The following is a 21,423-nucleotide window of genomic DNA, read 5'->3' as shown; positions in this document are numbered from 1 at the left end:
TAAACGCATGAACTGTGCTGACCAGGAAGAGGGCTGCTGAACAGTACTGCTCAAGCAGAAACCATCCAACAAGAAAGGGGCAGGTGAGGCAGAGTTTCCTGAGGAACATCTGACTTTACTATGTATGCTCTGTAAGGCAACGCTGGGCGCACCAGCATCTGTCTACAGGGTCTTTGTGTGTGTGAACCTCAGCAGGGGAAGGGGGAGTACAGATATTTACATTCTGAGTGCCCACCATGAGTCAAGCATTAGGTAACGTTAATACATATGAAATATACATAAATGTGTACAAGTTCATATATATATATATATGTAATATACATAAATGTGTACACAAACACAGTTGACCCTAGAACAACTTGGGTCCACTTACACACAGATTTTTTTCAGTAGGAAATGCTACAGGTCCAGAGTTGCTTGAACCTGTGGATGTGGAATAGTGGATACGGAGGAACCGCATATATAAAGGGATGTAAGTTATAAGCACCCCTAACCCCTGCATTGTTCAAGGGTCAGCTGTACATACATATTTTAATTACTAGGGAACACAGTGAACATATAAAGATGGCTTATGGGGATATGTGATACCTATTAAGATCAACATTACCTTTGTACAATAAAATTAGGTTCTCAATGCAGGATTCAGCTAGATAATCACAAAGAGGCTGGGCATTTTCTTCTTAATCCTTTCTCAAGGGACTTGATACATTTTCAGAATCTACACTCTAGAGCACCCTCTGCTGGGAAAAGTGCCTCAACATGCTTGCTTTGTGGGGTTTTTTTTTCCTCCAAATGCTCTACAAGTCACCCGTGTCCTCTGCATCAGCAGGCGGACTCTCAACCACTGCGCCAACCAGGGAAGCCCTACAAGTCACTTTAAAATAGACTTTTTTTGTCCAAAAGAACCTTCTAAAACATGATTATTTCTATCCTCCCACAATCCTGCCCTCCATCTGAAACGTCACAGTCTATCTTACATAGTAAGTGACATCACTGTGCCTCCAAGCCAGATGCCAGGTATGTGTTTCATGTTACCCCCAGGGGCACAGCAGCTGGAGGTGCAGGAGGGACCAAGGGCAGGAGGCCCTGGGCTGGCAGGTGAGGAGGGCAGTGGTGAACACTGCCTGCACGTCCAGGATGGAGCGACCCATGGACGTGGCTTCCCCTGGAACAAGAGGCACCAGGAAGGTAGCTGGACTCCAGTCATCTGGAAAGGAGCCTGCTGAAAAAGGATGGAAAAGGGGGTGCCAGAGAGGCATGAACCTCAGGGGAATCCTGCTGGGAGCAGAAGCTGTGAGCGGAAGGGAGGACGATGCAAAAGGTCAGCCAGAGAGTTTACTGTCCACACGAGGGAACGACAAAGTACACAGGTTCCCAGAATCGAGGGGATCTCACTGCAAAAGGATCACAAAGAGCTGGTACCTAGAAACCCCTCATGACCGCAAGCTGCCAGGAGACATGTGGACAAACAGCTCCGGATGAGCAAAAACCCTGTTCCCCTTCTCCAACTCCTCCCCCTGCACGGCCACTGTAGAAACTAAAACACGATGAATGGCTGAGGGGAGGGAACAGGCAATCTTGTCACTGCTCAGAATGGCCACTCCCCTGCCCCCGCCCCGTAAAACTTAAATTCTGACGTTTCAGTCTGACCATCCGTCGGTTGCCTCCTGCCCCTTTATATTCCCTCCTTCCTGTTCCCATCCCCCAATTCTCAAGCAACCACTGATCTGCTCCGTGCCATTATAGACTACTTTGCATTTTCTAGAGTGTTACATAAATGGAATCAAATACTGTGTACTCTTTCTTTTCTAGCTTCTTTCACAGAGCATAATTACTCTGAGATTCATCCCTCTTGTTCAGTGTATCAAGAGTTCATTCCCATAGTGGTGCAGCCACTATGGAAAACAGCATGAAAGTTCCCCAGAAAAACTAAAAACAGAATTGCCTTATGATCCAGCAATCACACTCCTGGCCATATAGTCAGACAAAACTAGAATTTGAAAAGATACATGCACTCCAATGTTCGTAGCAGCACTATTTACAATAGCCAAGACATGGAAGCAACCTAAATGTCTGACAGATGAATGGATAAAGATGTGGTGTATATACACAATGTAATATTATTCAACCATAACAAAGAATGAAATAATGCCATTTGCAGCTACACGGATGGACCTAGTGATTATCCTACTAAGTGAAGTCAAAAAGAGAAAGACAAATACCATATGATATCACTTATATGTGGAATCTAAAACATGACACAAATGAAATTTTCTACAAAACAAAACCAGATTATAGACCTAGAGAACAGACTTGTGGCTGCCAAGGGGAAGGGAGGGTAGGGGAGGAATGGATTGGGAGTTTGGGATTAGCATATGCAAACTGTTATATATGTACATATAACTGAATCATTTTTGCTGTACACCAGAAAACTAACACAACATTGTAAATCAACTATACTTCAATAAAATAAACTTAAAAAAAAAAGTTCATTCCTTTTTATTGCTGACTAGTATTCCATCATAGGGATGTACCACAGTTTATTCACTCATGCACTTGTTAATGGATACTTGGGGTGTGTCCAGTTTGGGGCTATCATGAACAAAGCCACTATGACTACTCATGTCCAAGTCTAGGGAACAAACATTACCTACTCCACCTGCTAGTCCCCCACGTGCTCGCGAAACCTGAGCTGGGGAGAGGGAAGAAGTAAATTGGAGAGTTGATATTTTGTTTTGAGCTGCAATGGACCTTTAGTAACAGTTCAAACACTCTAAAGTGTCCAGAAAGCTATGGGTTCTGCTGGGTGGATGCTGTCCTAGGCCACAGTGGGGAAACTAAAGCTGCTTCGTGATAGTAACTTGACGGGCGGCTCAAGGCAAGAAGGACCTGTCCATGAAGGAAGGCAGAGGAGGTATCTGTGAAGGAAGGAGAGGAGTCACGAGGAGACAGCATCTAGGATATAAAGAGAAGTCCTCGGTGAACCTGGACTGCAGCAGCCAAAAGAGAGGAGGAGGGCAGCGCACCAAAGAAATTCAGAGACATCCACTCACTCAGCCACACCCACAAAGCCCAACCCTCCAGGGCCTATGAGATGCTGTGATAAATCCTCCATCCACAGACTGAAAAAGGCGCTGAAGGAAACTTAGGTAAACAGACTTGGAGAGATGTGACTTGCCCAAGGTCACACAGACAGGACTAGAATTAAAATCTCCTGATTCGTGCTCCAGTACACCCCCATCACGATGGTGCTGGCCCTCCATTCAGAGACACTGCTGAGTGAGTGTATTCACGAAATACCAGATTCAAAATGACGATCCTAAAAGCCACCACTTGAAAAATAAAAGCAACAACTGCAGCACGTGCACTTGCTGTGCGGTTATGATCAGGACTACTGCTTTTCTCTAAGGTGTGGGTCACTAAATAAAGCCTGTTAGGAAACCGTCTGCTTCACTTCCAGTGAATGCTCTGAGCGCTCATTCGTACACCAGGCATGGGTGCTTCTGGTCCAGCCAGCTGACAGCCCACCAGCTTCTTGGACCCCATGGGCTTTATCACACTTCCTTGACAGGTACAAGAAACTCGTACATCACGACTTTTGGCATGACCTTGATTTTTCTGACTTGGAACTGAATCAATTTCAGGGCATACCTGAGGCTTCTGAAGGCTCAGAACTATAGCACCCGTGTTTAAGTGACAAAGTTGCTCTTCCACATAGCAAGAAGGTCCTCTCAACAGAACCTGCCCAACTAACCCTGGCCACTGGAAGGGTGATGTCTAACAAGACCCCCTAAGAAGCTGGAATACAGCTTAATGAAACCTATACCCAGTTTGTGTCTACTAAGCCTACTGGTTTGCTTACAGACTTCCTCTGCATAATTTGCTCATCAGGGCCCTGATCTAGTATAAAGTTCCTTAGGACTCACTGTACACATCCCATTAGCTTTTTTTTTTTTTAACAACTTCATTTATTGCTTCTGTGCAATACAGATGCCATCTCTTCATTTACTGCCATTCTTTAAACGGTCATTCCTGCTGTTTTCGCACAACTTCTTACCTTTTGACAAGGGAGGCAGAATGCTGGAGGTTAACAAGATACAGGCTGTGGGTCTAACATACCCAGCAGGCAGTTCCAGCCATGGACCTGCAAGTTAGTCACCCTCACAGGTACTTTACTTTGTCCATGCAATAGAATGATCACCGCCCTACCACGGTTATGGTAAAGATATTAGACAAGTCACACAGAGTGAATATCTACTGAGTGAATGGTAAAAGGATCATCCAAACTATTTAAATTTGCTTTTCTTTTCAGTTGCCTAGTAGCAGAATTGAATATACATACATACATACATATATATATATATATATTTTTTTTTTGCGGTACGCAGGCCTCTCACTGTTGGGGCCTCTTCCGTTGCGGAGCACAGGCTCCAGACACGCAGGCTCAGCGGCCATGGCTCACAGGCCCAGCCGCTCCGCGGCATGTGGAATCTTCCCGGACCGGGGCACGAACCGGTGTCCCCTGCATCGGCAGGCGGACTCTCAACCACTGCGCCACCAGGGAAGCCCAGAATATACGTATATTTTAAATGCATATAAGGTATGTTTCCACTGTATTTAAAAAAACTGGCGGCTTATAGCAGCATTATTCACAATAATGCTATGGAAACACCCCAAGTGTCCATTGACGGATGACTGGATAAACAAAATGTATATGCACACAGTGGAATATTATTCAATTTTTAAAAGGAAGGGAATTCTGACACATGGTACAACATGGAAATAAACCCTGAAGATGTTATGCTAAGTGAAATAGTCACAAAAGGACAAATACTATATAATGACATTTACATGAGGTACCTAGAACAGTCAAATACATAGAGACAGAAAGTAGAATGTGGTTACCAGGGACTGGGTGGAAGAGGGGATGCAGAGTTATCACTTAATGGGTTCAGAGCTTCAGTTTCTCAAGATGAAAAAACTTCTGGAGACAGATGGGGGTGATGCCCGTACAATAATGTGAACGTACTTAATGCCACTGAACTCTATAAATGATTAAACTCATAAACTTTATGTTGACGATTAAAGGGATAAGTTTTATGTTAGCTATATTTTACCATGATTTTAAGAAGTAAAAAGAAAAAAAAAACTAGCTGTTTCAAGCAAACGCTAATAAAGAGATGTGAGCAACTAGTTGCATGTGTACTCTACTGCGAAGCTTGTTTTCTTCTGGACTAATGTGCTAAAGTACATCAGTTATTCCGGCACTCACTTTCAGTTGTATTTCATTTTATCGACCATATAATTTTACCTTGATTAAAACAGGTCTGCTGTAATGTTTCCCCATCAACATCTCTCCCCGCAAAAAGGTGAAAAGAAACACATGACCCAACATTACAAGATGTTTTTGGTAGCATATTTACCTCCCTAATTGCTTCACTCAGATGAAGGTAAAAATGTGTATTATTTTATAAATAAGCACCTACTATCTGCAGAATGCAGAAGCCTTGGGTATGAGAAGTTGGACTAAGAAGAAAACTTAGTAGAAACAATCTACAAATAAAGTCAGAAAAGCCATTAAAAACAAATGTGAGAAAACTGACAACAGTAACTACACAAGAAACGCTTGTAGGGTGGGGAAGAAGTATGCAAAAAGGGCACAGTTTCAAACAGGCAATAATATGCAAGTCTTATAAATTCACTTTTAACATACTGCATTAAAGTCTGGCAAACCTCTTCTATTAAGGGCCAGAAAGTAAATATTTTCAGCTTTCAGGGCCTCCTTCTGTGGCAACTAGTCAAGTCTGCTCTGGCAACTTGAAAGCGGCCACAGACAAGTAAACAAATGGGCGTGGCTGTGCTCCAGCAAAACCCAATCTACAAAAGCAGGCAGCTGGCCAGACTTCGGCTGAGGTTCTAGAGAATCAAAATAAATACGGGGACAATGTGGAATAAGGTATAGTAACGCACGTGGACTAAAAAACCGTGGATTCATATTCTATCCCCCACTGAATCAGACCCATGCACAGAAGTTCAAATCTAAAATACCCCTTTCTTACCAAAGTTCTAATTGTATCCCCGAGAAGGGGTAAGAGGCTCAATGGGCTTCAAAGTTTCTAGTGGATTCCTCATTCCCACTAAAATGGGATGATACCCCACCTACATGAAAACATTCAGAATGCTTTTCTTTCTTAAAAAAAAAAAAAAAATATATATATATATATATATATACATCTTAGTACCCAGAAATGAGCTAACAAGAGTCCAATTCTTTCTCTAAGCACCTCTAAGTTATTTCACAGGCGATTCGCAAAATACAGAATAAAATCTGGGACAGTAACTACAAAGACATCACTTCAACAGAGGTTGGTTATTATCAAGACCCCTAAGGAATGTATGAACCACCTATGAGATGCATAAATATCCAAAGGGTACATATTTTAATGTAAAAACAAGGGAACAAGAGGCATGAAGAGCACAGTTGTGTAAAAAAGAAAAACACACACTCTCTCTCCCCCTACATTCTCACCTGTGTATACAAAGAAAAGTTTTGGAAGGAAACTCTCCTCACCTCTGAGAATCAGGATTCCAAGTTTTGAAATGTTCATGTTTTACTTTACGTTATTTTGTACTTTTACCATTTTACCATAAGCATGTATTACTTTTAGTATTAAGATTTTTATGTTGAGATGACAGTTAAAAGATTTTTCACCTTCATTATTAAGAGTCCATTTGAGTACTAATATTTCTAAGAAAAGAATATTCACTCAAAGGACTTCCACCATCTGTAAAGATCACCACATAAGAATATTTATATACACAATCCAAGAGAGATGGTGTCTGTGGGTAAAATCTCACGGTAGAACGATACCTCAGCTCCACCCATCCACTTAGGCTCATCAGGAAACTCAGCACACAAAATGTCTTCTGACTGATCAGTCCCCAAGACATGGTAGCAGAGCTTTTGGTGGAGATTGGTGGATGTTTCTGTGCCTAAAGGAATTAAAAACGTACACTGAAATGCAGCTGACAATTTTAAGAAAATCTATTCCTCCCATACTGTACAATGCTAGAAATATTTAAAAATCTAAGTATCTGGTTGCGGGACTGTAGGATACAAGGTTAATATACAAAAGTTAATCACTTTCCTACATACTAACAATGAACAAGTGGAATTTGAAGTTAAAAACACAGTACCATTTACGTTAGCAGCCCCCAAAATGAAATACTTAGGTATAAATCTAATAAAATATGTATAAGGTCTATAGGGCAACTACAAAACTGATGAAAGAAATCAAAGAATAACTAGATAAATGGAAAGATATACTCAATATATTATGGACAGAAATACTCAATATTGTCAGGATGACAGTTCTTTTCAACTTAGTCTACAGATGCAATGCAATCCCAATCAAAATCCCAGCAAGTTATTTTGTGCATATGGACAAACTGATCCTAAAGTTTATGGGGAGAAGCAAAAAACCCAGAAGAGCCAACACAATACTGAAGGAAGAAAACAAAGGTGGACAACTGATACTACCTGACTTCAAGATTTATTATAAACAATCAAGACAGTGTGGTATTAGACAAATGGATCAAGGGAACAGAGTAGAGAGCCCGGAGACAGACCCACAGAAATACAGTCAACTGATCTTTGATAAAGGAACACAGGCAATACGATGTAGAAAAGACAGTCGTTTCAACAAATGGTTCTGGAACAACTGGGCAACCCCACGCAAAAAATGAATCAAGACACAGACCTTATACACCTCGCAAAAATTAACCCCAAATGGATCACAGACCTAAAAATGTAAATGCAATTGTAAAACTCCTAGAAGATAACACAGGAGAAAATCTAGATGACCTTGGATTTGGTGATGACTTTTTAGATACAACACGGAAAGCATAATCCATGGAAGAAATAACGGATAAGCCAAACTTCATTACAATTAAACCCTTCGGCTCCACGGAAAGACACTGTCAAGAGAATGAAAAGACAAGCAAATATCTGATAAAGGACTGTTATCCAAAATATACAAAGAACTTTTAAAACTCAACAATAAGAAAATGAAGAACCCAATTAAAAACATGGGCCAGAGACCTTAACAGATCTTAACCTCACCGAAGAAGAAATACGAATGGAAAATAAGCATGTGAAAAGATGCCCCTCAGCATATGTCATCAAGGAACTGCAAATTAAAACAATGAGATACCACTACACACTTATTAGAATGGCCGAAACCCAGAACACTCAACACACCAAATGCTGGCCAAGATGTAGAACAACAGGAACTCTCACTCATTGCTGGCGGGAATGCAAATGGTATAGCCACTTTGGAAGACAGTTTGGCAGGTTCTTACAAAACTAAACATACCGTTATGATATAGGAACTGTGCTCCTTGGTAGTATTTACCCAAATGAGTTGAAAACTGACATCCACACAAAAACCTGTACAACGGATGTTAACAGCAGCTTTATTCATAATTGCCAAAACTCGGAAGCAAGCAAGATGTCCTTCAGAGGTGAATGGATAAACAAACTATAGTACATCTAGGCAATGGAATATTATTTCATGCTGAAATAATGCTTTTTAGTGTTTTTATCAAGCCATAAAAACACATGGAAAAAACTTAAATGCACATCACTAAGTGAAAGAAGCCAATCTGAAAGGCTATATACTGTATGATTCCAACTACATGACATTCTGGAAAAGGCAAAGCTACAGAGACAGTAAAAAAGGTCAGTGGTTGCCAGGGGCTGGCAGAGAGGGAAGGATGTATAGGTGGAGCACAGCATTATTAAGGCAGTGAAAACACTCTATGATACTACAATGGTAGATATATATCGTTATGTGTTCGCCCAAACCCATGGAACGTACACCACCACGAGTGAACTCTAATGTAAACTGTGGACTTGGGGTGATTATGATGTGTCCGTGCAGGCTCATCTACTGTACCCTCTCATGGGGATGCTGATAATGGGGGAGGCCATGCATGTGAGAGGGGCAGAGGGTATATGGGAAATCTTGGTACCTTATGCTCAGTTTTGCTGTGAACCTGAAACTGCTCTAAAAGATTAAATCTATTTAAAAAAAAAAGAGAGTTAAGTATCAGTTGGGTATCACCCTGGAAATAACCACATATATTTGCTGATTTTGGAGGCTGATTTTCTTCAGGACAATGAAGAAAAAAAGGAAGATAACACCATAACATTTAAAAAAAAAAGCTTAACTTGGTGATTTTCCATGGGTTTTCCAGGAACACTGCTAACAGCACATAGCCAGAATTGCTTAGCCTCATTCGTAAGTCCTCCACCACACAACCTGAAAGGCTGTTGAGGTCTTCCGAACAAAAGGACAGCAAAATTACAGCTGGGAGAAGATGCTGGCTCTCTTAAATCAACCACCATTACTAATTATTACTATTTCTGCCAATGGAAATTAAGGCTAAATAATAATTTCCATGTTTTTCACAAGTTAACTTAATAACACTGTTCTCTAACAAGAAATGGCCAGTTGTATACTTTTTTGGTCTCCTAGAACTTGGAAACAGCCAACACTTTCTAACTCAGCAGCACTCTTCATACAGGCAGCTAATTCAGTGTACAGAGCACAGAGGTCTTTCTTTAGCCAACATCCTTGAATAAAAAGCCTACTCTTAGCTCCTCTTGTAGCTCATTGGTGAACTAAGAAAAAGGTACTACAGTAATCTAATCCAAGGCAGCAAAAGCTATTGATAAATGCAGCTGAAAGAGATGAAAAGTATTAGAGCCTTATTCCCAATTCAACTGGGGGGAAAAGAGAAAAAAAGCCTATCTAAAGATGACAAAGATACAGCAATTCATGATAAGGGGACAGGATGTGCAGGAGAAAGCACTGGACTAGCCGTGCTTCCTGCCAGCTCTAGGCCCTGCAACAAGTAACTGAGACTCTGCACCCCAGCTCCAAAACTCCAGCAAAGGGATGGTAGCCCACCTGTAAAGATCAACCAAGACGACATGAAAATGCTGTACACCACATGGAAATACGGAGTAGCGTAAAGAAGATGATGTCGACAGCTTGTACCAGCAAGGTACAAGCTACAGGGCCCTTCCTGCCTGGGAAGGTGAGAGGTGAAGGAAGAAAGAGGGACCACTTGCACACAACAGGATCTTTGTGCAATTGAAGCAGAGAACAAAGGTGTGTCCTGGTAGTTAATGAGGACAAAAGCGTCAAGACAAGTGTGACCGACAGGTGACCTGTAACTTCTGAGCAGAGAAAGAGATGTGATTCCCGCAAAATTTTATCATCACTCAACATCATTAAATAAGTTGGTTTTGTTAAAAAAAAAAAAATCCATCGTCTCCATGATCCCCTTGGGAGAAAGAATGCATATGTGAAGAACGGACGGCAATAAAAATGGCCCCAATTTTTCACAGTTCCCTGCATCTCTCTCCCAACCCCTTGAATAGCAGTTGGTCCTGTGACTTGCTTTGGCCCAAAGAATGCAGTGAAGTGATGTTCCAATAGCAAGCCCAGGCAGCAAAGAGGTCGTGCCTTTCAGCTCTCCCCCTTGGAATCCTGCTGAGCTGCCATGTGAACAGGCCTGGACTGGCCGGCTAGAGAATGAGAGACCACATGGAGCAGAAGTGATGCCCCAGACATGTGAAAACGTCACGCTAAGATCAGTCAACTGACCAGCAGCTCATCTCACATACATGATAGAATTCAGCTAAGCCCAGAAGAACTGCCTGGCCAACCTGAAGACTCACAGTGCAAACGAATGGTCGTTATTCTGACCCACAAAGTTTTGGCAGGAACTGTTACACAACTATGCTAACAGATACAACGTCCTTCCGGGAAACATGATTCTAGACCAAGCAACCTCTATGTGGGGTTTAGCTTCTTTCTTTAAGTCATGTGAAGTCACACTTCATTTCATGAAAAAGGTGCTTCATCTGAAGTCTCAACCTACCATCACTTTTCCCATCCTGTTGTGGGTATGCGTTGTAGAACATTCCCTTCCCATCGTGGGTCCAGGCCATACAGCTGAACTTGACTCTTTCGAGCACATCTGGAAGCTCTTTGGCACCATCGACTTTCATGAACTTGATCGTCACCCAATCTGAGCCACTGGCACTCAGACCATAGGCAAAATATTCACCATCTTCACTGAATGCATAGCCTAAGGGACACATGAGAAACTGTCAAATGGTGACCATGGGGACACCACTCCCAGCCTTGCCCGCTGCCCACTGTGCTGTCTGACAAAGCTCTCTGTCACACATGGAAGCAGAATGTGGCAACAGGAGGAGCAGACAACTGGTTGTGAGGAATTCTGGGGGCTCACCCAGGTCTCCCAGGAATTTGCCTTATGACCTTGGACAAGTTTCTTAACCTTTCCAGGCCTTAGTTTCTTCATCTGTAAAATGAAGTAATTGATTATATGACCACTAAGATGCTTCCATTTAAAAATTTTCTATAATTCAATAAGCAGTTCACTTAAAAGCAGAGCTCATCTGGGTTTATACTTGGAAGGAGGGGGGAAAGGAGTAAGGACACTGCTTTTAGAGTAATGACTGAATGTAACAGAACTAAACTGGAGCCGTTACATAATTTTTGGAATGGACTCCAAACTACTTGAAATCCCTCTCTACAACCTCGTTTTCTGAGCATTGCTGGCACTCCAGGATTAATGTCCACACCATCTGACAACTAAAAGCCCAGGTAAATGAAGCCTGAGGGTTTGCAATGAAGACTCATGCAGTGCACATTCCAAAAGTGACCGTGAAAAGATAAGGAAAGCAACACCACTGATGGACTAATGCACTGTCCCCCATTCTTTGGGGCCATCACAGACAGAATGTTCTAACCACCGTGGAATGTTTCTTGACAAATATTTATATGTTTCTATTAGCTTTATGATTATAAGGAATGTGTAGTGTTTGGTACCAGATACTGACACCAGAGATTTCCTCTTATGATGTCTGTTAAACTTCACTGGGGGTTAAAAATTATCCTAAGAAACACAGCTATTTTCACGGGTTTCCTACTATTTTACATGGAACTTCTACTAGTGAAAAATAAGGTTAAAATTTCATAAAACCTTCTTATTAATCACTGATAATTCCTATAAAGTACCCAGGCTCAAACGTATATAAACGCAGAAAAGAGTCAAGAATGTGATGAGGAGTAAATATTCACTTTTTATTCTACATAAATTATATATAATTTAAAAATTTTCAGGAAAAATGTAAATAAAACACTTGGACTTGAAATATATGTTTAAAAAATCATATACTATCAAAAGAATCTGAATGTCTACCTATACTGTGACTTCCCTATAATATCATTTTCAGAAAACTCAAAGACTGAGACCAAGTCCCATGTCTAATTTACCTTGCCATCCATCAGGGTCCGTACATGACAAGCATTACATAAAAATGTTACTGGAATGAATTATCAGAGTGAGAGGTGAGACCCTGTTATAATGAAGTCCTCTGGATGAGTTGCAAGATAGACCCTGGTTAAAATGAAATAAACTTCTATTTAGGGTGTATTACTGCACAGAATCAGTGTGTTAAATTCACTCACAACTGATCTTCATTTCCAAGACCAAATTCATGGAAGAATACTGACAATAAGCTGGCTGGCATCTTATTTCCAATACCGATTACTCTCAATACTAATGAGATTAAAGATCATCGTGTACATACACAGCCTATTGGGGGAGAGGAGGAGGGAAGTGCTAAATGACTGAATGCCTTTATAAAAGGGTCTTCTCACACAGATCTGCTGGAACAGGCCTCTTTAATTCCCACCTAATCAGTTACAGGACTTCAGCGTTCCAACTGCTCAATTCTGTAGGGCTGAACCTACACTTGTGCTTTTTCTACAAAAGAGAAGATGCTACGGAGGAAATGCTGAGCCAACTTAACTAAAAACATCTAGAATACTAGCCAGAGATGATTCTCAGAGTGTACAATTTTTAAACCACAGAACCAGAGTGTAGACAACTTCCTTACCCTAGAAGTGGTGCTTATGGCACAAACCTGGGTAATCTCATGGCCCGTAGAGGAGGTTATCTCGGGGGAAGTTATTGAGGAGACATACGGCAAGTGCATACATATTTTTGCATACAGCAAAACATACTTATTCAGCTTTTAAACTTGTGTCCTCTGGGGACAAGGTACCAAGTTGTCTAATTTCTACCAGACTGTGTTTTATACTTTTAATTCTAACACACTAACAATTAACTAAATTTGAAAACATCACTTTTTCCCCTCAAGGAAGCAGATTTCATAAATATTCTTTCCTGTTTTATATTTATAGTTAAAACATTCTTTGTACAACTTAAATTTCTTACGGAAGAGAATTAATTTTTTTCCAAACACAGGCAGGTCTCAGAGAAGCTACAGAAAGTGATGATGATACTTCAAGATCCCAGAAGCCCTAGAAGCTAATGTAGGTCCAGCGTGAATTATTCTCTGGTCCTGCTTCATGCCATCAGAAGGAGCTGTGACTACCCATGTGTTCTGAATTTACCGTGCATAAATCAGCTTTCCTGACACTGCATGTGCGTCTGTTCTACAATACGGTCCACACTCTGTCTGGTCTTTCAGAGCTGCGAGCGAGGGCCCCGGGACTCCCGTGGGCCTGGCTGTGTAGCCCTCACCTCGGAGCGCCACCGTGCCGTCATCGGAGAGTATGTTGGGGTCAAGGAACACTCTGGCTTCACCCTCTAAGGAATCCTGTACATATAATACTCGTTGGTTCTGCAAACCTGTATTGTAAAAATAGAAATACCTGGGGGACAGAGATGGTCTTTATTCAGCTATGGAGTTCTATTTGTGCAGAAAAACCAAATACATACAAACAAATAGAAAAAGGAAAACAACATACAAAGGTACAACTGCAAACAAGCCGTGCCAGGGACATGGGGACTAGAGTGGAAGGTCCCACCATCTCCCTGTAGCTAGAGTTTGTTCCCTGAATTGCTTTAGGAATTCAAATAATATATTGTAATTCTACACATTAGCTAAATAAAGCCTGCTTTATTTCCTAAAGTGAAAACTGATATTCAAATAAAGCAGTAACTTTTTCTTTTCAACGGAGAAGACAGCAGATTTGCTAAGATGAAGTGCTGGTTCCCATCCCTAGCCAGGGTGCTAGGGTAGGGGGTGGGCAAACCTTTTCTGTAACGGGCAAGACTGCAAATTAATTAAGCTTTGTGCACCATACAGACTCTGATGCTACTACTCAATTCTGCAGTTGTTGTACAAAAGCAGCCGTGAATAACACACCAACAACGCGCATGGCTGTGTGCCATTTAAACTTTATTTACCAAACGGGGGGTAGACAGGGCTTGGCATGCAGATCATACTTTGCTGATCCCTATGTATGTGAAGTCTAACAAACTCTAGAGTAAATTTGTGGTAGTGGTTCCAAAGAGAGTTAAAAAGCAAACAAGAGACTTATGTTTTAAGTGGGTGTCAGAGGGCAAGGAACAAGAGAGGTGAATTAATGGGTGCTGCATCTTGGCCCATTTCCATTCCTGGATGGAAGAAATCCATATAATAAGGTCTTTTCAAGTAGTAGAAGCTAAAGAGAATTAATTTCAGAGGCAAACAAATTCCATTGCTGTCTATGAATCCTGCTATCTCACCAATTACTAGCCACGAGACAACAATCATTTCCTACAATCTAGATTTCGTCCTAGGACACATCTCTGCTAAATTTCTTGGTCCTTCTTTTAAGAAAGTGGTCAACAGACCAAAAAATATTATTCTCATATTCCAGCATAGAAATGAATTGATTTTATAATGAATTAAGTTTATAAACTGATAAGTTATTCCGAATTTGTACTGTAAAATTTAAGAACGTATTAGATCAGAAAAGTAAAAAGAAAATTAAATGAAAGCAACTTCACATACCTTTTCCCTTTCTTGAAGTGGCAACTATACTTGGGATAGTCATACAATTCAGTCATTCTCTCTTTGTATAAACCTCTGATAGGACACTGCTCAAGAAATGGCACAGTAATCTTGTTCTGGGCCTCCACAAAAGCCTGGAGAGAAAATTTAAATGAACAAAGCAAGTCAGATATAAAATTTTCCATGGGGAGTGTTATCCATTAATATGTATCAGCAAGATTCAGCAATTTTACTCCTGGGACTATATCCTAAGGAAACAAAAACACTACGTCGAAGAGATATCTGCACCGCCATGCTCACAGCAGCATTATTTACAATAGTCATGACATGGAAACAACCGAAGTGTCCACTGATGGATGAATGAGTAAAGAAAAGGTGTGGAATATATATAGACAATCAAATATTATTCAGTCATAAAAAAGTAGGAAATTCTGCCATTTGGGACAATATGGATGGACCTTGAGGACATTACATTAAGTTGAACGGAGAAAGACGAATACTGTATGATCTCACTCATATGTGGATTCTTAAAATATAAAACAAAACAAAAGCCCCAAACTCACAGAAAAATCCGATCTGTGGTTATCAGAGGCAGGGGATAAAGGGAGTAGAACTGGATGAAGGTGGTCAAAAGACACAAACTTCCAGTTATAAGATAAATAAGTACTAGAGATGTAATGCACAACATGAGGACTATAATTAACGCTGCAATAGGATATATATGAAAGTTGTTAAAAGAGAATAAATCCTAAGAGTTCTAATCACAAGGAAAAAAATTTTTTTTTTCTTTCTTTTGATATCTGTAGGAGATGACGGATGTCAACTAAACTTGTCCTGGTAATCATTTCATGATACACGTAAGTCAGATCATTATGTTCAACACCTTAAACTTATACAGTGTTGTACATCAATCATATCTCAATGAAACCTGGAAAAAAAGGATTTAAAAAATGTATCAGTGAAAGCATATTTTCCCTCAATAAATAACAACAACTAACACTTCCACGGCACTAAGTATGCACCCAGCAGGTATTAACTCATTTAGGACTCATAATTCTATACAGAAGCTTCTGTTTTTTAGCCCAGCTTTCTGGATGGGGAGACTGAGTCTTAGAGGTCAGAAAGGTGCCGAACATCACGCGGCTGCGAGAGGCAGAGCTGGTTCCCAAATCTACGCTCTAACCAAACACAGTATCAGCTACTCAGATCACGCACTGTCAAGACACTACACTCACCCTGTGCAAGGCTCCACGCCCCTCAGCAGCTGGTGAGCCCCAAACATCAGAGTTAAAGAAACCAAGTTGGAGATACCTAGGTACTACTTTATCAACTTTTGTTTTTGGCCGCGTTGGGTCTTTGTTGCTGTGCACGGGCTTTCTCTAGTTGCGGCGAGCAGGGGCTACTCTTCGTTGCGGTGCACGGGCTTCTCATTGCGGTGGCTTCTCTTGTTGCGGAGCACGGGCCCTAGGCGCGTGGGCTTCAGTAGTTGTGGCACCCGGGCTCAGTGGTCGTGGCTCACGGGCTCTAGAGCGCAGGCTCAGTAGTTGTGGCACACGGGCCCAGTTGCTCCGCGGCATGTGGGATCTTCCTAGACTAGGGCTCGAACCCGTGTCCCCTGCATTGGTAGGCGGATTCCTAACCACTGCACTGCCGGGGAAGTCCCATATCAATTTTGTTTTTGACAATCTTTCTAAGACCTTCTACCCTTGTCAACTCCAGAGAACTTTGCTAAATGCTGAAACTAAAGAATATTTAAAACAAAATTGGAAAGTGCATTGAATAAGTATGTCAACAATAATGGTTTATAAGATGAGCAAGAGATGGCCTGCAGGCCATCAGGAGACCCTGGCAGCAAAAGCAGGGGAAGGAGCAGTTTTTACAACAGATCAGTTGTATCCAAGCGTAACCTATCTATAACTAAGCAGTTAGAAAATTTATAATACTATAATAATACTATAAAAACTTGGTTTCATAATAATTCACATCTGGCTATTAGAAATAAAACAAGAATAAATGTATCAGCTCTAAATACAATCGAAGGTTTAATCAGATGTCTATACAAAGGTAAAACCCTTTCGATAGGAGAAAACTTCAGGAAATTAACAACTTGCTATACTTGGAACGGCAGGCAAGAATGCGTTATTATCAGAGTTCACCCAGATCTAAGGGCCGACCCCAGCTCCAAACGGTCTCTAAACGGGCTCTCCTACACAAACCACTGACCCCGCCCTGGAGAACCACGACTGTGTGCCGAGAGAAAGCTGTTCTAAAACTCGAAGTTTACAATGCACTTGAAAACAAGTGAGAAAGAGTGTGAGGTATGAGTACAATGATGAATAACAGCTTTGCAAGAGGATCGGTTCAAGAGAAATGAAACTGTTATGGGTCACATTTCTTATTTCATTCAAACAGAAAGTAACATTGACTGAGTCCCACAGAAATACAACGCCAACTGCTTATCACGAGGGATTGGCAAACCTCGCCCTGGCCTGCTTTCCCTACGGCACTCAAGCTTAGAATAGTTTTTATATTTTTAACTGTTGGGCAGGTGGGTGGGGGGGAGGGGCGGGCTGCAAACCCAGCAGTGACCTAGGTGGCTCACATCTACAATATTTCCTGTGTGGCCCTTCACAGGAAAAGTCTGCTGACCCCACTCTATCTCATTAAAAAGTGTCAACAAGGAGATTAACTCTTGTCTTTTAGTTACAAAGTCAATGCACAGCTGCGAAGCCACGCGGGGGCAGCGTTCTGGAGATCGCTAAGCGTGTGCAAGAGCATCACCTGATTTCATGGGCGAAGGAAATGCCAGGCCTCCTTTACAGACGTGGAAAGGGAGGCAGGTGGTACTGAAGGCACTTGGCCAGCACCACACAGCGAGGGAGCGATACTGCTGAAGCGGAATCATGTTCTTCCAGTCACTGTAACTGTGACCGAGGCCGACTCCTTGCCTGATAACTGGATGTGGAGACAAAGCAGACCCACTGGGGAGAAGGCAGGCAGCCTGGGCTTTCTCTGATCTCCTCCCGCTTGGGCTGGGCAGCCCCATCAGGGTGCTGGAGTGTCGACAAGGATTTAATGTGAACCTAGTGTGCGTCAGTACCGATCCTGGCATGGTGGTTGGAGGGGTGAGAAGTCCAAGACAAGATCCCTGCCATTGTGGAGCGAACGTTCTACCGGGGGAGACAAGACACAAGCCAGAGGGCTGCAGAGAACAGTCAGTCCTAAGGACGCACGCAGGGTAGCCGTGGGGCGAAGCTCCTACGCGAAGTAGCATCCACGAGACGCGCAGCTCCTGAACCGCTACTGCCAGCCCACGGCGAGCGCAGGGACCGGGAGGGGGCGCCACAGCAACGTGACGCTGCCGTGACATCTCCGTTACATTTCACAAAAATATAAAGCCCCCACGGAAATTTGAAAGCCATCTTTCACCACCAAACCTGGGCAACACTGGGATGGGGGCGTCCTTACTTCTAGCAGGATGGCCAGGGAGGCTCTTCTGAGGCTCTGAATTGAGATCTGATAGGCAAGAGGGAGCAGCTCTGTAAAGACGAGAAGAGCGTTCCAGGCCAAGGAAACTGCAGGTGCCGGGCCCTGGGCGGAGGAGCTTGGCAGGTGAGAAGAGTACGGAGGTCAGGGAGGCTGGGGATGAGTGAGAGAGACTGGGACCCAGGCAGGAGCTAGATCCCGTGGGCCCTGGTGGGCAGATGTGAAGTTTGAATCTTCATTCCAAATGCAAACAAGCTATGCCTGGGTGAGGAGACAGTTACATAGTCTGCTTTACCTTTTCAAAGGACTACTCTTGCTCTGGGTGGAAAACAGACTATAGGGGAGCAAAAGCAGAAATAGGGAAGCCGGTTAGGAAGCCGGGGCAGCGGTCCAGTGAGAGACAAGGCCAAGTGGAATGGCTGGGCTCTAAAGGAGCAGGAACGACCACTGTAATGGGAGTAGGGACAGAGAAGATGGGCACAGCGCATGCTCACATCTAGATTTGATGGCTGTTTCCCAGAAGGGCCTCGCCAGAACATTCTAGCTGCTTAGGGCTCCCACCCTGAGGCCCCAGCAGACTGAGGGTCTTGGCTGGCCCCTTCCCCTTCCACTGGGGGTCCTCTGAGGAGGGAGCCCTGCAGACTTCGTTTCCCTAATCCATCTGATTTGTGTTTGTACAAGGCTGCATCTAGGCCTCATACCCTGGATCTTGGAGGACCACGGCGGGTGCATGAGTCATAGATCCTCAGTTCATTTTCCCTGGAAAGGTGGAACTGCACCCTCCCACGGTTTCTCTATCTTGCTTTGCTTCTCAGCTACAGTTACAACTGCTGCAACAGAACCCATCTCACACCAAAGCAGGCACACTGGCTTTTCTCACTTAAAATGTTCAGAAAACCATTAAGTCAGCCGTCGGAATGCTACTAAATAACTAGGCTCATTATATACAATCTTGCTACCTCTCGCCCACAAATGTGAGTCAATTACTTTAACTAGAGCAATATTCAAAGACTGCACCCTTCCCAGTCCAGTATCTAGATGCAAACAGTGTTCAAGTTCTTGAAAGTCTAAGTTCCGTCATAGTGTACATATTTATCATTTGGGCAAGTCCTTTTCATGGAGGCGGCTTTGTGAAATGCGGGGTTCCAAAGAACGCCAGTAATGCCTTCTTGGTCATTTATGGATTTGATAGTCTGGCTTCTGGGTCTGAAAATTAGAGCAAATTTGGGGGAAAGGGAAAAGAGGTATAAGGACAAAGAAAAGAAAAACTGGAGGAATTGCAGAATGGTAAAGAAGCAGGGTGAGGGGAATGAAATTCTCCTTGTCCCTCACGAGTCTCAGCATCGAAAGTCACACTCCAGGATATTATTAAAATCACTGAAACCTGAAAGCCCATGAAATGACACCAGCAGCTGAGCCTTTAAAGGGGATCACCAGTTTAGAGTCCATAGCTACGGATGAGTCTGAAAATATTGTTCTAAGAACAGCTGCTCAAAGCTAAGAAATCCAATTCACATTGCATTTTGCCTTGACTATCAGAAATCTTCAAAGCAAAGTCCCAGTTATGCAAGACGATTAAATCTGAGAGCTCTGCTGTGTAACACCGTGCCTGTATGTTAACGATGTTATACCGTACACATTAACACGTTAAACGCTGTTCAGAGGGCAGATCGCATGTTGAACGTTCTTACCATAATCTACAAAAAACAACAACAAAACAAAGCTACCTGGCAAAGGGTGGCTCAGTTTGGGAGCTGGAGATGCCTTTACCTTCACTGTCTTCAGAAAGAATTTTTTTCAAGTTGTCCTCATGTGTACTATGCTTTAATCCACAAAATATCTCAAGTTCTTCTACAAGCACAATTTTTACATATAGGAATAAAAAGGATGCGTAGAGCTCCTCATTAAATAGATATGTATACAGAACATCACGACAGGCAACACAGGATTAAACAGATGAATCACATGGATAAGATAAGAGCTACAGGAGAACAAATGAAGGGGAAACTACTGCTGGGTTGGGTGGTGTAGGCCTTGGGGAGTGGGGCAGGCAGGCAGTCCAATGCCCAGGAGGGACTTCCAGGTGGGAGACCCACTCCATCATGGGTACCACCCAGGTGAAACCAGGGATGGTGCTATCTACAACCCACAAACTTAGAGGAGTTTCTGTGGCAAATTATATGTAGGTGTGTGTAAATATATTATTTATTTAAATATATAGATACACACACACACACACAAAGACACGCACATATGAATGAGCTGGTTAAAGCAAGTGGTTGGTGCCACAGCACGGCCTGGCAGAAAACCCCGATCGTAGTCATGTGTGAAGGGCTGAGAGCATCCTGGAGGCCAGAGGAGGAAGCACACCTGGACCCCCTCTCCCTGCTGGGAGCGTAGCAGAATTCGGAAATGACTCTCCAAGTGCAGGGATATGCCCATAAATGAGAAGGCAAGAGGTGGCAAAGCTCATCCTGGAGGCTGCAGGAGGACCCAGGGCCAGGAGGGCTGGACGGTCACATGGAAAACCAGAGGCATACCAAACAGAGGATGAGAGGCAGCTGCTGCAGGAGACTGCTTTAGAAACGGAGACTATGGAGGAATGGGGTAATGTACAGGACAGATTTAGGAACCTACACCCAAAAGAGAGAAGAGTGCCCCTTATTTTCCAGTGCGCTCCGAACTTTCAAACATTAGCAGTCCATCAGACGACAAAGAAAAGCTTGCTCGGGTCACGGTGGTAACTACAATGCCATTACCTCAACCCAGAGAGGGGCCTTTCTCTTCCTGGTCCCACAAACCCCTACAAACCCCAAGGACGAGCCACGTCAAATCCAACAGGCGAGAGCCCAAAACCCATGGGGCTTGTCCTTGAACATTAAAAGCCCAGAGTGGGTCCCTCTCTTCTCTCTGGGACCATCTGCTCTCAGGTCAGGAAGGCTCCCACTACGCTTCCCGCTGCATGTGGGTAACAGACCAGGTGGGGCCTTCTAGAAGCCCTGCCAGGACTCTTTCCACCTTCTCTG

At 42.9% G+C, this 21,423-nt stretch overlaps 1 protein-coding gene across 1 annotated transcript in view; it reads right to left on the bottom strand.

The window, feature by feature from the left end:
• The window catches only part of PREP (prolyl endopeptidase), a 134,672-nt gene that overhangs the window by 93,568 nt on the left and 19,681 nt on the right, over positions 1–21,423 (bottom strand). The window contains exons 3-6 of the mRNA XM_027089613.1: positions 14,912–15,045; positions 13,654–13,784; positions 10,954–11,163; positions 6,872–6,993 (exon numbers count right to left, since the gene is read on the bottom strand). Of these exons, the coding sequence (XP_026945414.1) occupies positions 6,872–6,993; positions 10,954–11,163; positions 13,654–13,784; positions 14,912–15,045 (597 nt within the window). The remainder of the gene's footprint in view (positions 1–6,871; positions 6,994–10,953; positions 11,164–13,653; positions 13,785–14,911; positions 15,046–21,423) is intronic.

The sequence above is a fragment of the Aethalodelphis obliquidens genome, unplaced genomic scaffold (assembly GCF_003676395.1).
Source record: "Aethalodelphis obliquidens isolate GAN/ISIS:26980383/991018 unplaced genomic scaffold, ASM367639v1 scaffold3, whole genome shotgun sequence".
In the NCBI taxonomy this organism is placed as follows: Eukaryota; Metazoa; Chordata; class Mammalia; order Artiodactyla; family Delphinidae; genus Aethalodelphis; species Aethalodelphis obliquidens.
This window is presented reverse-complemented; position numbering and strand designations above follow the sequence as displayed.